Raw genomic sequence first — 16,644 nt, 5'->3', positions numbered from 1 at the left:
TCAATTGGCTGAAAGAAAGGTTAAAATATTATTGTAAACTAAAGCGGAGAAATGCGCACATTAATCTAGTATATAACATATTTTAAAATTTTAACTAAAATTTTAAATTTTTTGTTGAGTTAATTTATTAATATAATATTATTAATGTTATTTCTGATGATTTTTTAGCCTTAGGCGAAAAATAAAAAAGGTCATATAGTTCCTCTTTTTTCCATCACACGAATTTAAGATCATATAATAACAATATGATACAAAAATATAATTAAAAAACTTAATATTAATAATAAGGATTAACTCAATTTGGGTCTCCTTTAAGAACTAGGCCCTAAGCAATTGCACCTCAAAGCTACTTTCAGGAACGACCTTAAATATCATAAACCAACATAACGGGCGATCACGAGATCGATCGAGTATATATTCGGGGAATTCAACTAAATGTTCAAGCTTATAGTTGGAGTGTTATGTTATTTAAGCATGATGATACCAAGACTTGGGAACTTCAACATAATTGGTAACTGCAAGAATCAAAGTAAGCAACATTGGGAAAATGCAGATACAGTTAAAGTTAAATAAAGTTAAATAAAATTAATAGTAGAGTAGGGACTGTAGGAGTATAAATTTGTAAGAAGTAATACAACGTTAACGTAACCCAGGAAGTATGGGAGTTAATCTAGTGGTGTTTGGGAAAGACAAAAATTGATGGTTATACAAAGCTTCCCGTTGTTACACATGTTCTGTTCTGATTTCTTAGTGTTACACATATGCAATGCAACTCACTCAGTTTCAGTGTTCCAACTTCCAAGATGGAGGGCTGCTGCTGTTTCTCTGTGTGTTAGTTTATATAGTTAGTTTATTGTTGCACGTACTGCGGTGTATGAATTTCATGATATTAGAAATGGATTCAGTTGCCTAGATTGTTGAAACAATAAACTTAAGTACAAATCCTAATAAGTAACTTCTGTTTTCCCTCTAATAAAGCATCATACGATTCAAATATATAAGTTTTTTTTAAGTCATATAATGCTTTCTCACAGGGATAAAAAAAGTATTTCGACCTTATAATTATTAGTATAAATTAAAACAAAATCACGTTGACTTATCTTTTTTTAAACTGTTTATGTTTAACTTTCTCAAAAAAAGTTTCTTTTAATTATTATTGTATAATACTTTGTATCTTAATCAACTCCTCATCATTTTCATATTCACTACCTATTATATCCTATTCGTAGAGATTATAATCAATGTCTAGAGTAGGTAGACGATGGATTTTGACCGTTTCAAAGAAAGTTGCGGTAATAGAGATCCTCGACTCATTAAACCTCATTTGAATATCTTACGTACCATTATAATAAATGATTATACTTTTATTTGTATTAGCTTAATTATTCTTTAACTTTTAAAATGCAATAATTAAGGTGTCTAGAAATTATAAATAAAATTTAATTTATTTTTATGAAATTTTTGATAACCTCACTTATTTTAGTAAAAAACTTGATTTTTTCTCTTTTAGAAATGATGTATCATTAAAACATTATTAGAAAATATTTGATATCAGCTAAAATATTTTTACATCAGTGCATTGTAGTCATCAACAATAATCAAATTGAAAGAAAAATAATAGTGTAATCAAGCTTATTAGGATTGGGATTGTACTTAGGATCATTTAGGGGTAGGATCGAAATTGGTAGAATTAGATCGTAGGATCGTGTGATCCTACAAATATGCATAAATGTGCTTTGAATTACTGATTATCAATTATATTTGTTCTAAGTTTAAAGGTGTAAGGAAAAACGTATTTGACTTCATTTATCAAGTTTTGAATAAAAGAATCTTTTAATATTAATTTTAAACTGCAAATTAAGAAAAACATGAATTTTATAAAGGTATTGATATAATTATTGCAAATATATGTTTTACGATTGAAACTATCTATGTAGGATCGTTGGATCGTAGGATCGTAAAATCGTGTTATGATCCCACCACCTAAATTCTTAAGCTAAGTAGGATCGCACGATTCTACCACATTCAAATCCTACCTAACATCCGGATCGCCTAATTTTGAATCATAAAATCATAGAATTGTATATCAGAATCGGCATTTTGATAACTATGACTGTAATTGAATTTATTTTTTATTTTTTAATATTTGAATATTAATTTTTTTAAATGAATATTTAATATTTTATTTTTTTCATAATTAATATTTGAATATTAATTAGGTGTGAGGTAGTTTGCGTGTTCATATATCAATTTGAGGTTAGAGTGCTGACATCGGTGGGTTGAAATCTCCTAAAACGACTAAAATTTGAGGAAAAAAATAAAGTCTTTGTTATAAAAAATGTTCTCAAATTAAGATTTGAAAAAAGCAAATTTCAAATAAACGTCTAAAAATCTCTATCAAAGACAGTGGTTTTAGAGGGCTAAAGGTTGGATATTTAGGAAAGCTGGAAATTGCTGCCAAGGACAGCGGACAGCGGACAGCGATTTCACTGAAGTGATATTGTTCTCTGATAGAGAATTTAAGCTATTGTTTTAATGGTTATGGCAAAATTGAGTTTTTGAGAGCTGAAAATTATCACCGAGGACAATGATTTTACTAAGGCAGAGTTCGAGTGGACTGACCATAGTCTGGTGTTGTGGGCGTGGGCTGAGTAGCCATCTACTTCATTCGGCCTTGGAAGTGGCAGATCTAAAAGTTTTAAGGTGAAGTGGCATAAAATATGGTCAAAACATGAGATAAAAGTATACTTAATATTTACTTTCATGAGATAATAGTATACATAATATTTACTTTCTCTGGTTTTAATAGTTGCTACACTCTAGTTTTTTCCGCTATTCAACGCATGATTTTAATTTTTAATGTCTTTTAATTTCATATGATAAAAAAATTTTAAAAGTTAATATTTATGAAAATATTCATTAAGACGAATCAAACAAGATTCCGCTTGACTATATTTTATATTATACATAGAGAATTATATACCAAATAAGATCAGTTGATAAACAGTAGTTGATTCAGGAACTGTAGCGACTATTAAAATCCGATGGAAGTATATAGGAATCTAACATCAACGTACTATTTATAAAGTTACTATATTGAAAATAATATACTTCTCCGTTCCATTATATTTGTTGCATTTGACTTTTTACGCAATCTAATGTATAATTTTGATCATTTATGTATTGAATTATACACATATAAAAATTATAAAAAGTTAATATTATGAAAGTATGTGATTAGACGATTTAAACAAGATTCCACTTGACTATATTTTTTTTAATATATTAGCCGCAACATATAAAATAAGCTTGAACGATATATAGTGTGAAAACTATTATGCAGCAAGTATTTCATAACTAAGGAAGTAATACGATAATGGTAGATTGGTAGTACTAAGATTAGGTAAAAGGAATGAATTTCTTGTAAAAGAATCTAAATAAATTACACTGAATATGCTATTATAAATGCATAAAAAAATAGTTACACATTAGGCAAATGATTTATTTTCTCATCTTTATGAACATAAGTCGTGTGTCCAAAATATTGAAAAATCTAAGTAAAAATAATTTATTGCTCTTCGTAATAAAAAGATGAATAAACATAAATGAACAAATAAATTACTATAAGTAGTATATATAGAGTAAGTTTTTTAATTTCAAAATTTTAAAACCAAATCTTGCAACTTTCTGCAAATTGAAAATTTGTAGTTCTAGAGTCATCATTTATCATTATTTACTATTTAAATTTGTCTAATTTATTAATTATATACTATTTTTATTTATGAATAATAATTTATTATTTTTGAATCTTATTTATACATTTTAATTTTTTTAATTTAATTGATATAATTAAATTGATATTTTATTTATGATCAAATATCTATATTTTCTTAAAAGTACCTCTAGTCTATATATACTCTAGAGTAGCATCAAAAGGGACGGAGTAGCAAGTCTTACATGCATCTTCAGCGGGTCCACATGAGCCCACTTTCCTTGTGGGCCCAAAAAAATTCGGTTGAAAAGGCCATTGCTAGTTAACGTAGGAATTGCATGTGAGCTGCTGATGTTGATGTATTCTTATACAAATCCATAACAGAAATATTACTCTATGTATTTTTATTTTAAATTAATTATATTCATTATTCTCCGAAAAGCTTACAAAAATGTATTTTTTTTCTTGAATCTTGAGTCATCTACAAGTCTCATTTATTTTCAACATAAGACTAAAAAATCTGATGTATTATGTAGTCGAAATAATAGTGTATTTAAAAATAAAAGAGATGATACAAAAAGTGAAAATAATAAAATTGCATCCAAAAATAAAATAAATTCATTAAGAAAGAATAAAATATAAATATAAATAGAACAAATTAAGTAAAAATGATGAAATTATATCTAAAAATTAAATAAAATAAATTCATTAAAGACGGAACATAATAAAAATATAAAACAGGATAAATGAAGTAGAACAAGGCAGAGTAATTATACAACTTGCTCTGTAGTCTGCACCATCTCTAGTATCTACGACAACTTGCCTTGCATAATCAATAATAATGATAATAATAATAATAATAATAATAATAATAATAATAATAATAATAATAATAATAACTTGTTAATACAGATGATTATATGATCATGTGCAAAGTTTACATTGTAGACCAATAAATAGGAAATTAATTATCATAATGTTTTTATTGATATTTTAATTAGTATATTTTATAAGAAATATACATGTTTTTGGTTCATTTCTATCGTGCATGCACTCTCTACATGTATGGCTTAGTATTTATTTTTTTGGTTTTGACTTTTGTTTTTAGCATTTGCACCTTTCCACTAATTATCATTAAGAAATATCAATATTTTTTAAGAAATTATTATAATAAATTTCGATAATATTGTTTAATGTGTTTTTATATTACAAAAGCTCAAATTAATCTGTTTGTGAAATGTATTTAATACTTATATAGAAACAAATTTAGATTTTTTGAACAACTATTTATAAAACTTCACACAAATTAAATTTGTCACAAATTTTTGTGAGATGTGTACACTTAAGCGCTAACCTATAGTTTTGTCCCTAATTATAAAATCAACAAATATTAATTAATTAATAATAATGAGTAAAATTTATTGTGATTTGGATTTAAGTTTTTTTTTAAATAATGATAATATAAAATTTTCCAATATGCAAAATTTTTACTCTCTATTTGAAATGATTCATATTTCATGTGAATATATCCATATCTACTCTAGAAAAATTTAAAGGTTTATTTTTAGAAATTAAAGTTATACTTATTTTTGATATTATTATTAATATTCAATATTCGAACGAATTTCTGTTATGATATTTGAAATCGATTTAATTTTGTTTCTTGTATGTATGTATGTAATAATTTTACAATCTGATTTGATTTATATCGTGGATTATTTTAGATGAAAATGAGTCGTACTTGATTTCGATTTTTCGAGTAAATTTTAGACATCACCAATTATAATGATACCATATGATAATATAAAGGATAGAACAAGTAACATGAAATTGGACATAGAAGAAATAACAGTTCCAAGTTTGGAATCATTTGATGAGAAAGTTAATTAAAATAAAAATTAAGCATATTGCTTGGAAATCAATCAGTTCATAATTTATTAATTGTAATTAAAGTCAAGGTAGGCTTTAGAATAATTAACATAAATGAGAGGTTAGCTTAAATTATGGAGACTAATTATAAAAATAGTGTAATATTGTCCCTTAAACATCTAAAAAGTTAAAACTGTTTCATACTTTTTTGGGAAGTTGTAAAAGAAAGTACATACTGTACTTTTAGGCTTCTAGCTGTATTTTTAGAGGTTAAATATTAGTTATTGTCATACAATCAACTTTGTCTTCTTTAGTGAAAGAAGGAATATTGCTACCCGACTATCATGGGATTATTGTCTTTTAATATATCTTTAACAAAATTACAATATCATTACTTCATTACCATACTCACTATTCACTAACCTAATTTTTTGATTGGATTTGGATATCATTGATTAGAGATTAAAAATTAACTTTTTATTACTTTAGTTTTTTTTAACTTGTAATAGAAGTGATAGAGGATAAATTATCCATTATCAATCTCTTTCCTTTAATTTAATCATTTTTTGAACTTTTTTCTATGCTGATAACTCGCTTTCATTAAGATTTTAAATTGTAACCATGTAATTCACAAAGCTTTAAGCATATTTTACCTTTTTGATGTTTGACTCATCCTGAAATCCAATCATTTTAATCAACTCATTAAAAAGTTTTGATTACTACCAAACCAAGCAACCTATTTGTTGTGTAGGTTAGGTGTTTATTATATTTTAAAAAATTGTTAAAAATAACTAAACATTTCACTCATTCGCTATGAATAATGACACCTATTAATTATTTTTTAATAATCGCATCTTTAATATGGATTGCTTCCGGGGAGGGGTAGAAATGTGGTGGTTCAAGGGTAGAGCTGTGATGAATCAAATTGTTCGGTATATTGGAAATAAATACATATTAAAGGTTAAATTATTAAATAATAATCAAAAAATAAAAGTATTCGAAGCTGATGAGGGCAAAGTTAAATTATTTTCAATATTTTCTCCTTAATTTTTTACCCTATTAATGATAGAAAAATATTATTCTTTCTATTGATTATGAGAATCCAAACTTAGAGAAATTAAAATGAGAAATCGAGAATGCAATATATAGATGATACATGAATGACTGATCTATTAAAAACTAATCAACCATTACAAATTGAACATTTGTTGTTCCTAACAAAAAAAAAAAAAAAAACAAAAAAAAAAAAAAAAATCTACCTCATTCCCCCTCATACTTCTCCATTTCTCCACCCAAATCCCAACCAACATACATTTTTTTCCTCCAAAAAACCCAGAAGAGGGGAAGGGCAGACCCAAAAAAGAAAAATAAAAAATGCAAAAAATAAAAATAAAAACAAAAAATAAAAAATCATCTGCACAACTGAGGAAGAGAAGGTTGAAGAAGATGATCACAATCAGGAGAACAAGAAGCACTTAAAGAAGAACTCATAACATCAAAATCCGACCCATGAAATTCAAAATGACCCATTTCATGAAAATAAAATTCATCCCTTTTTTGTTCCACCATTTTTAAGATCCTTTCAAAAACGACGACGTCACAAGGGATCTTAAGAACACCTTCTTGATGAAACCCAAATTCTTCTTCAGCTTCCCTTAAAAGAATCCCAAATGCTTGGTGACCCAAATACTCAGTTGGGATTACATATCTTTTTAATTCTTTCCCAACACAAACCGCTAAATAACCTTTTGGAACATACTCTGTAACTGAAGAAACAGAGTTATCTGAAAATGATAATGTTTTTTTAAGGAATTTTATGCCTTTATTACTACTACTATTACTGCTACTGCTTCCATTGTTGTTTGTTGGGTTGTTTTTTGATGCATTTGCTGTTTTCCTCCATTTTTTTAAGATTTGTTGAAGCCTTACTATGTCTCTGATTTTGTTCGACTTTTTTGATTCCATTTTTTTGGGTTTTTTTTGGGTGGAAATGGAGGTTGAAAAAGTGAAATTGAGGTTATTGCTGATGGTGAAGGAACATGTTTGGGGGAGTGGGGGATTTAAAGGGGATGGAAGGGACTAGGGATTAGGGGGTTGAATTTTTTATTATGTCTTTTTAATAATTTTTTTCTAAATTATATTGTATTTGATTAAAAATTTTATAAAATTTAATATAATAAAGTATTTAATTAGACAATTTAAAAAACATATTACTAGACTACTTCTTCCGTTTTAAATTACTGGCAATATTAAAAATATTATACTATTTTATATCTATATATTAAAATATTGTTAGGTGGGATCTTGTTTGATTCATTTCAATGCAAAGATTATTAATACTCCCTCCTATTCAAGCTAGTAGTCTCATTTAGTTTTTCACACTTGTCGAGGCAACATTTTAAACTTTAATATTTCTAATTGTTCTTAATTAAAAATTATAAAAGTTGATATTAATAATCCTTTCACTGAGACAAATCAAACAAGATTCCACGTGACTATGTTTTAATTTATAGATTAAGAATAAAACACAAGTTAAGAGTAATAAGTGAATAATTCCCAAAAATAAATGGGACTACTAGTTTGAATAGGAGAGAATATCAAATTTTTATAATTTTTATTCATATGCATTAAAATACATAATAAGTTAAATGTAACAAGTTAGTTAAAATAGAGAAAGTAGAGTAAATTTTTTCTGACACATTTAGCTGCAATATATATATATAATAAGTTTGAAAGATGAATAATATTTATAGATGTATAGCAATTATTTTAAAACAGATGTCGAGATGTAGTATATAGGAATATGTAGATTACTGTATTTCTATATTCTTGTTAATATTAAATTGTGTAATATTTTTAGAAAAAATAATAATGAAGTTGATTAATTATGAAATATATACAAAAGGCATTTGTTTATCTATCCGTCTCAAACAAGAATTTATGATATTAATAATTTGGATCGGGAAGGATCTAATGAGAAGAGGTTGAAAATGAGAAGTGTAAGAAGGACTCTACACCATTGATTTCACTAAAATAAAAAAAATCTATGGTCACAATTGAGCCAAAAATACATGATTGTAAAAGTAACTATGTTACACAGTAAAATAACTATGAAATAATTTTTAAAATGTTCTTAATTTATAACCTAATATCCTTTTTTATATATATAGTAACAAAACAAAATTAAACAAAAATTTTTCTCATCATCCTCATTTTAAAATCCTTTCTTATTTGATCATATATATATATATATTATTGTTGAAAGAGTGGAAGTTTTATTTAGTTTTATTAGTTGTTGTTGCAACTGCCTCTATAAGAGTCGAAAAATGATCCAGGGGTGTTTAATTTAGAATTTCGATGTATGACTTCCAGATTTTTCATAAACTTGACAGTTGGTTTCCTTGCTTGCTATATTTTCTTCCTTCTATCTATTTCTATAATTGCCTTTTTTTGAATAATTTTATGTTGATTCAGTCTCATTATTTTTTATGCACCAAATTGATAACGCATAATGCTTACCTTATTTTTTGGTCTTATCCTTTTATATATCTTTTCCACTCATATAAATAAATAAATTAAAAAAAATTAATATTAATAATTCAATTTTTACCTATTCGCTGTGAATAATCTTACCTTTGAATTATTTTAAATAATTTAATTTTTGTCCTTAATTTGCTATTAGCATACTAATAGGATATGCTGATAACACATTAAGGCCAAAGGTTAAATTATTAAAAAATAATTTAAAGGTTGGATTACTGATGTTAATTTTTCCTAAATAAAATAAGATTTTATTAATTTAGTCTCGCTATCTTAATTTTACAACCATTCTTTTATTGTTTTTAATTTTAAATTATTGTGGATATTATTTACGATGAAAATTGAGTCATCAAAAAATCTATACGGCCCGAATGAAAAAAAAAGTATTTCTCTAGCTTTGAATTCTTTACGTTTTTAAAAGATTTAAAATTGTCCATGGCTGCTACTATAACCAGCGAGAAATGTTACTTTTTTCTTTTTATAAGTATTATGATATAATTTAAATATGTAAATTTTTTTTAAATTATAGGATGCAAATTCAAATACACGTCAAGAATGTTACTATATTTAGTTATTACTACTTACCCCATATATATATATATGGGAAAAAATTATCTTGAAAAAAGTATCCTAAATAATCCTATATATTTCGCATTACACATTCCATCTTTTGAAAATATCTAAATAATTCAACATTTGCCTTCATTTTGTTGAGAATGGCCTCAAAAAGCCGGCTATTCCAAATTACTACTAATCATTTTATCAACAGATCATCATCATCCTTCTTTATAAACTTGCTTCCATGGAGTGACACCATATTCAACCCCAAAATTATGGAAAGTGAAAGAAAAACTTTCTCATCTTTAATTTAGTGAAAATCTTATATAATTTTAAAAGGTATGAACTCTAATTCCTCTTCTTTTCGAAATCTTGGTTCAATTTCAAGAAATTATGTGAAATGTGAGTATGGTGAGAATTTATATTCGTGTCCAAAAAGAAGAGGAAGAGATAGGTGGAGACTTTGATGAAAGTCAAAGAAATTTGAATTAGAAAAAAAAGGTACAGTTTGAATAAGTTAATAGGAAAAGAGATCTTACCAGTTGTAACTGGTTCTTTGCTACAAAGGTTCATTCGCAATAAAAGATAAGTAAAAGTTGGATTATTTAAAAAATTTTAGAAGGTGAGATTATTAGCGAAGAATAAACAATAAGTTGGATTATTCACGATAACTTTTCCTATATAAATGTCTAAAAGAGTACAAATAAATTTTGAAATGAGTTTCAAGTTGATTTGGAATTGAGTAATGAGTTGTGTGTTAAAGGGAGCCAATAACCCTAGTATAAAGACCCTAGATCCAAACTATGAGCAAATATATATCATCACAAATTTTTGTATGAGAATTAGTATGAGATAGAATTTACTTTGACACGCTGTGACACATATCTCATACTTAAAGATAATTACCACATATATATTTTGTTGTCCGAGTATGGCATGTGGCAACTTGATGAATCCTTGAGCTGATTAATGGCCTTTCCAAAGGATCACTTTAGGCCAAGTGTTCTAAAAGTGTACAGGAGTAAATACTTTGGTGTGGGCTAGCCACAGTGTATGAGCTAGTCTATAAATTACTTTATGATATACTCCATATATTAATGTAATAAGTATTTTGAAACTTATGAAAAAGAATATTGTAATAAGTATATATATTAGGGAATGAAGAAAGTATATATTGACTAAGAGTCTATATATAACAGTTGTAGATTCTATTTATCCATTTAAATTTGCATTATATGAGTTATATGTTACTAATTCAAAAAGACAGATGAAGTACGTATTGTATTGCTTGTTAGGTGTATAATACAAATTTTTCATTTCAAGATGGTCAAAGGTTAGTTTATAAACACTACTAGTATAATAGATCTAATATATGTTAAGATGTTGTGAACAAAGTTGATAGAATATTTGGTTCTTTGGAGTAATAATAGACAATTAAGGTGCTTTTAATTCATCCACTAATGCCCAGAGTTACAAATTATTTAATTGGAGAAAAGGGTTATTAGTTTGACTTAATGGGTATTTTAACCAATATAAGAAATAATCATTTAAGCTTGGCCAAGACAAAAGGGTCAACATATGAACCCACTTTAATTAGAAACTACAAGAAAACAAGCATTAGGTACCAATAAGCCCATTATACAAATTATGGTAAAATCTCATAAAACTATTCACTTGTTGAACATTCACAAATTAATTATTTAATGACATTGGCAAGTTGTATTAGTTTAGTAGGCATGTTTATGTAATTAAGAAATTTATACTTTTTCATGTTATTCACATTTTTTTTTTACATGTAAAGTATACATTTTTTTTACTCCGCTCCTTAAAAATATTAATTTTATGAGTTGATTAAATTTATAGTTGTAGGAATTTCTGTAAAACAAAAGGAGTATAAGAAAATATAATACTCATGTTTACATGCAGCCTAATATATAACACCACTTTTAAATATTTTTGTGAAATAAAATTAAATTAGCATTATTAATTCGTAGTTAGTCCATTGACATACACCTCTATTATATTACACATATCAATTATTAATAATGTTAATTTGGGAATATTGAACATGTCAGCTTACAATCTGAATGTACGCTTTTATTTTTTATTCAAACAAAAACAAATGAAAATTCCATAATTTGTTTATTTATAGCTTTCTCAATTGTCCACGTCAATAAAATGTGCATAATCTTAAATTAAGAACAAGATTAAATCAGATTAAAGTTATGAGAATTTAGAATTAAGTCTTGTTTCACTTAAAGTAAACTAATTTTCTCAAGTTTTCGAGTTATTTTTGTGAGAGACTGTCTCATAATGAGATGATCTCGAAACAAAAAGCATATAAGTTAAAAGTTTTTATTATTGGGCTATTAGACCTAAATATAGGACATATTTTCCAATAAGATCGTCTCATACAAAAATTTATATTTTCTCAAATAAGGTCATCGGTTTAATTCTCACATAGAAGACAGAAACACAGTTGGTGATGTGAGTTAATTAACACCTTGTTAATTATCTGAACAAATCTTATGGAGTAAGATCGGGTGACTGCTTTAAACTTAACAAATTGATCAGACAATGTTTAATTTTTCATAATCACATGATATAATTCACATATATTTGTTTTGATTAATTCTAATATTTAATTTGTAATATTTATTCCTTCTGTATCTTTTGATTTTCCATTCAAAGTGTTAGAAGAGTATTAAACAAAAGTTGTTAATTCTTATATATCTCTCTTACACAACATTAATAAGCAAATGTTACTTATTTAGTTATTTCGATAAGATCTAAGATTTATGGTTATGTGGTATTGAAATGACTTATGTTTAATCATGTATAATTCTTATTCAGAAGATGTTTGCTACAATATGTAATTAATCGTTTTGGTGAATGCAAGATTTTGTAATTAATCAAGTTATCCAATTAGCTATAACTAAACCAAGGGAAAACTAGCTCCTTGGTAATCCTCAATAAGACCACATTCTTTATTTACCCGATTCTCAATCCAAAATTTGAAGTATACATATCGAATATGGTTCTAGCTAGCTTTTTTGGATTACATAATAAATAGATAGATGGAAAATATTAAGTGAGAATTGAACTTAAGTTTACACTAATCGTTTGTACAAGTATATTCACTAACCTAAATGATTCACAAAACTAGCTTTTTGGCTGTCATATTAAATGGTGGAGATGGTAATAAAAAATTAATATAATGTCAACTAAAAAGACTAGTAGTTGACATCATTTATGATAATATTTATCATAAATTGATCATTCGTATTATACTTAAATTTTTAGTTAAAACCTCAGAATATGTTTTACTATATTCTATCAAATTCAACTCTATGCATTGTATACATAATCAACACTGCCAAAATTGATCAATTAAAAATCAACACGCACGAAAATGATAATTCAACTCAATATGTTTTGCACAAACCCTCTCATCATGCTAGTAATTAAGTAATAATACACATGTACATACACAAGAACAACTGAACAAGTACTATTGTTTACTTTTCCTCTGTTTCGTTATGTGCTACCGATAGTGATATTTTCCTATAAAATATGTCACAATCAGCTATAAGTATTTAAAAACGGAGATAGTATAAGGTAGACATAGAATTTTGGGAATTGCTTTGAAGAACGTGGAGGAAAATAGAAATACAAAGGAATCCATGTGAGAAGCCCTTACTGTGCTGCCGTGAGATAATAATATTAACAATAGTAATAATGATAAATAACATAAATAAATAAATAAATAAACAATAAAATGAAACACATAAATCATAGACCCACTCCTTAGACTTTATTACAAAAATGTTAAAGTGGGTTACTATTATTCATTATTGTTGGCATGTGATAATGTGATTTGGTAGCATTACGTACCTCTATTATGCAAGTACTATTATTATTAACTTATTAATCCATTTTTCGTAGTACAAATCCGTCCTATTAAACTTAATTAATCATTCATTATATAGCTTAATTTTATATTAATTTCTTCTTTTTGTAATCTATAACATGATTTGATGTAGTAAATAGTGTTAATGGTTGAAATAGGGAACGACAAAAAAAATAACAATCATGTGACTTACCCAAATGTTTTTTATATGAATTTTTAAATTGAAGATTTTAACCAAATCAACAAATTTGAGTAATTGTAAAAGTTTCCAGTATCACTAAAAAGATACTAATGTCTAAATCATTATCATAAACCAAGTGGGCCAAATTATAATGTGTCAACCCTAGTTAGAAGATAAAAGATTTGATCTAAAATGTTGTCAGGATAAACAATATCTACTTTAAGTGATCCAATTATCTTATATAAGAGCTTTTGATTAGCTAAAAAAATGTTGCAAAATCAAGAAACATAAGAGAGTAATCAAGAAAAAATTCAAATCAAAATGAAGGTATAAGTTTTCAAACTTTAACTTTCAAACTCTAAAAATTATATAACTCAGTTAAAATTGACTAAATTTGAAAATAACTTAAACATGAAATCAAACCAAATTGACATCTCTTCCTTCTTAGTAAAAAAGACTCAATTTTCATCAACTACAGACAGGACCGTTCCTAAGGGTAGTTTTAAGGTGCAATCGCCTAGTGCCCAGCCTATAAAAGGGGTTCAAATTGAGTTAATCCTTATAATAAAAAATTAGTATTTGCATAAGTAGCTTCTAGCATATGGATCGAACTTGTAGTATTAGGTTTCTCAGTTAAGCGCATGAGGACTACACATTTGGAGAAAAAATAATCGAAACTTTACTTATACAAGGGTTTTTTTTATTTTTTGCCTAAGACTCAAAATTGTCAAGAACGACACTGTCTATAGAATAAATAATCATTATCTATATATTATTTGTAAGAGATTCTTTAATCTAACAGCAAAATAATAAAAGGGCCAAGGGGGAAAAAGGAAACTCTCCGACTTGACAATAAATTACAAGCTTGTTTAGAAAGTAGTTAATATTAGTCAAAGGTCAAACTATGATGGGGGATTAATGGATTCGTAAACTATGTGTTAGTTAGTTAAGTTGGTTTGTGAGTTAATAAAAAATATAGTCGGAAACGGAAAAAGGGCATCATATATGATTAGCATAAGAAGCAAAGACTTAGGAGTAGAAGTTTAGTTGAAGATGAACAGATCCCCAAATAAGATTAGGAGTATACTCTTAATTAAGACCTCACTATTGTGAAGCATATCGGCGGAGATTATGCACTATTTTGTGCAACACTTTCAAACACAACCATGTGCACCTATACTTTCTTCATTTTCTCAAACAAACATAATCTTTACTCTTATTTCCTATTTTTAGTTACCAAGATTACTCAAGAAATATGTGTCCCATATATCTTACAAGTACCAATTTTTTAGAGAAATGCATATATTTATAAAAAAAATTTAGAACATAGTAGTGATCACTTTTTGATTGATCTTTCTATTAAAAAAGCTATTTATGATTTTAAGTTTTGAAAAAATTAGAGTTAAAATAATTAATTATTTCTCTGTTGTTTTGTTATGTTTAAGGTAAAAAGAAAGGAACAAAACCAAAAGATATACTCCCTCCTATTCAGCTTATGTGTCTCATTTCCTTTTATGGTCAAGTCACTTTAATTGTCCATTTCTATTTTTGGTATGGGTTTTTGACTTTTATGCCCTTAGTAACTTTATCTTATTTTTAATTATACCCTTCATTACCCATACTAATTTTCCTCCCTTGCATTAAAAACTCATTATACCACTATCTTTCCTTCACTTAGGGTCCCACTTTTGACTCTCCTTAAAATCTGTGAAAAGTCAAATGGAACTCCTAAGAATAGGAGGGAGTATATGATTTTTCTTCCATATTTGTTTTTGAATTTGTTTAAAATAAAAACATTATTCTCTTTTACTTATGTGTTTCTTTCTCTACTTTTCCCTTTAGGTTTTCATTCCAAGGGGTTGTTCTTTCAAATTCGGTTATAAATTTGTACTCTCTCTTTGAGTTTGCACAATATTAAGTAAATACATATAAGTTTATTAAGTTGTATGGTACAAATTCATAAGGACGTAAAAACACTTTAAAACAGACAATATAAGATGAAGTGTTAATTAATAGACATGTTGAATGTTTGCAACATGAAGCAAATAATATGATGAATTATGTGGGTGATTGGGTGATTGAATTTAAAAGAGACATGTTCAATGTTTGGAGCCAACTCTAAGTTTGCATTGGAAATATTCAATCCACATAAATAGACACTGAATTTGATCCGTAAAACGATCGTAATAAGCTCCTCCGTAAACACCATTGCTCTGTCTATCAACTTGCGTCTTCTCACATGGTTGACGATCTCAAATCCTTTCTTTTTTATAAAATCCTTCTGTATTTTTATTATAACTAGCGCCACTTATTAATTTTATTTTTTTATTTAGAAATACTCTTCCTTAATCGGATTAAATATCTCATTCGGTTTTACACACTTATCAATACACTACTTTAATGTTATATATCTCTAATTATATTTAATTAAAAATTATAAATTAATAAAAATTTACATTAAGATGAATCAAACCATATCCTACTAAATCGACTATATTTTAGCAACCTAAAAATAATGGGTGAATATTCATTAAAAAAGTGAGACATTGGGAGTATTTTTATACTTTTGTTTACATTACAATTATTTATTTTATTTTTGTTTTTTTTTCGGAAGCAAACTTTCTAGAATGTCATTGGCATGTCATTTTCTCTTTTATACCAAGGTTATTAGGATTAAAATTCTACCTAAGATCGTTGAAGAGGTATGATCGAAATCGGTAGAATCGGATCGTAAGATCGTGTGATCCTACAAATATGTATTAATATGCTTTGGATTACTGATTATCAATCATATTAGTTTTCTTTTTAAGTTTTCAGGTGCAAGTAAAAACTTATTTGACCTCATCTATTAAGTTTTGAAAAAAAAAAACTTTT

At 26.6% G+C, this 16,644-nt stretch overlaps 1 protein-coding gene across 1 annotated transcript; it reads right to left on the bottom strand.

The window, feature by feature from the left end:
• Positions 1-6,811: 6,811 nt before the first annotated feature.
• Positions 6,812-7,603, bottom strand: LOC130813163 (protein SMALL AUXIN UP-REGULATED RNA 9-like). The gene has a single exon (XM_057678922.1). It carries the CDS (start codon positions 7,544-7,546, stop codon positions 6,992-6,994), a length of 555 nt encoding a protein of 184 aa, XP_057534905.1. The 5' UTR covers positions 7,547-7,603; the 3' UTR covers positions 6,812-6,991.
• Between the last annotated feature and the right edge of the window lie 9,041 nt (positions 7,604-16,644).

This window comes from Amaranthus tricolor, chromosome 5 (assembly GCF_026212465.1).
Source record: "Amaranthus tricolor cultivar Red isolate AtriRed21 chromosome 5, ASM2621246v1, whole genome shotgun sequence".
In the NCBI taxonomy this organism is placed as follows: Eukaryota; Viridiplantae; Streptophyta; class Magnoliopsida; order Caryophyllales; family Amaranthaceae; genus Amaranthus; species Amaranthus tricolor.
The sequence above is the reverse complement of the archived record's forward strand: the minus strand, read 5'-3'. Positions and strand labels throughout refer to the sequence as shown.

Coding starts and splice junctions, on each gene's coding strand:
- LOC130813163 (XM_057678922.1), bottom strand. CDS start 7,546: ATGGAATCAAAAAAGTCGAACAAAATCAGAGACATAGTAAGGCTTCAA.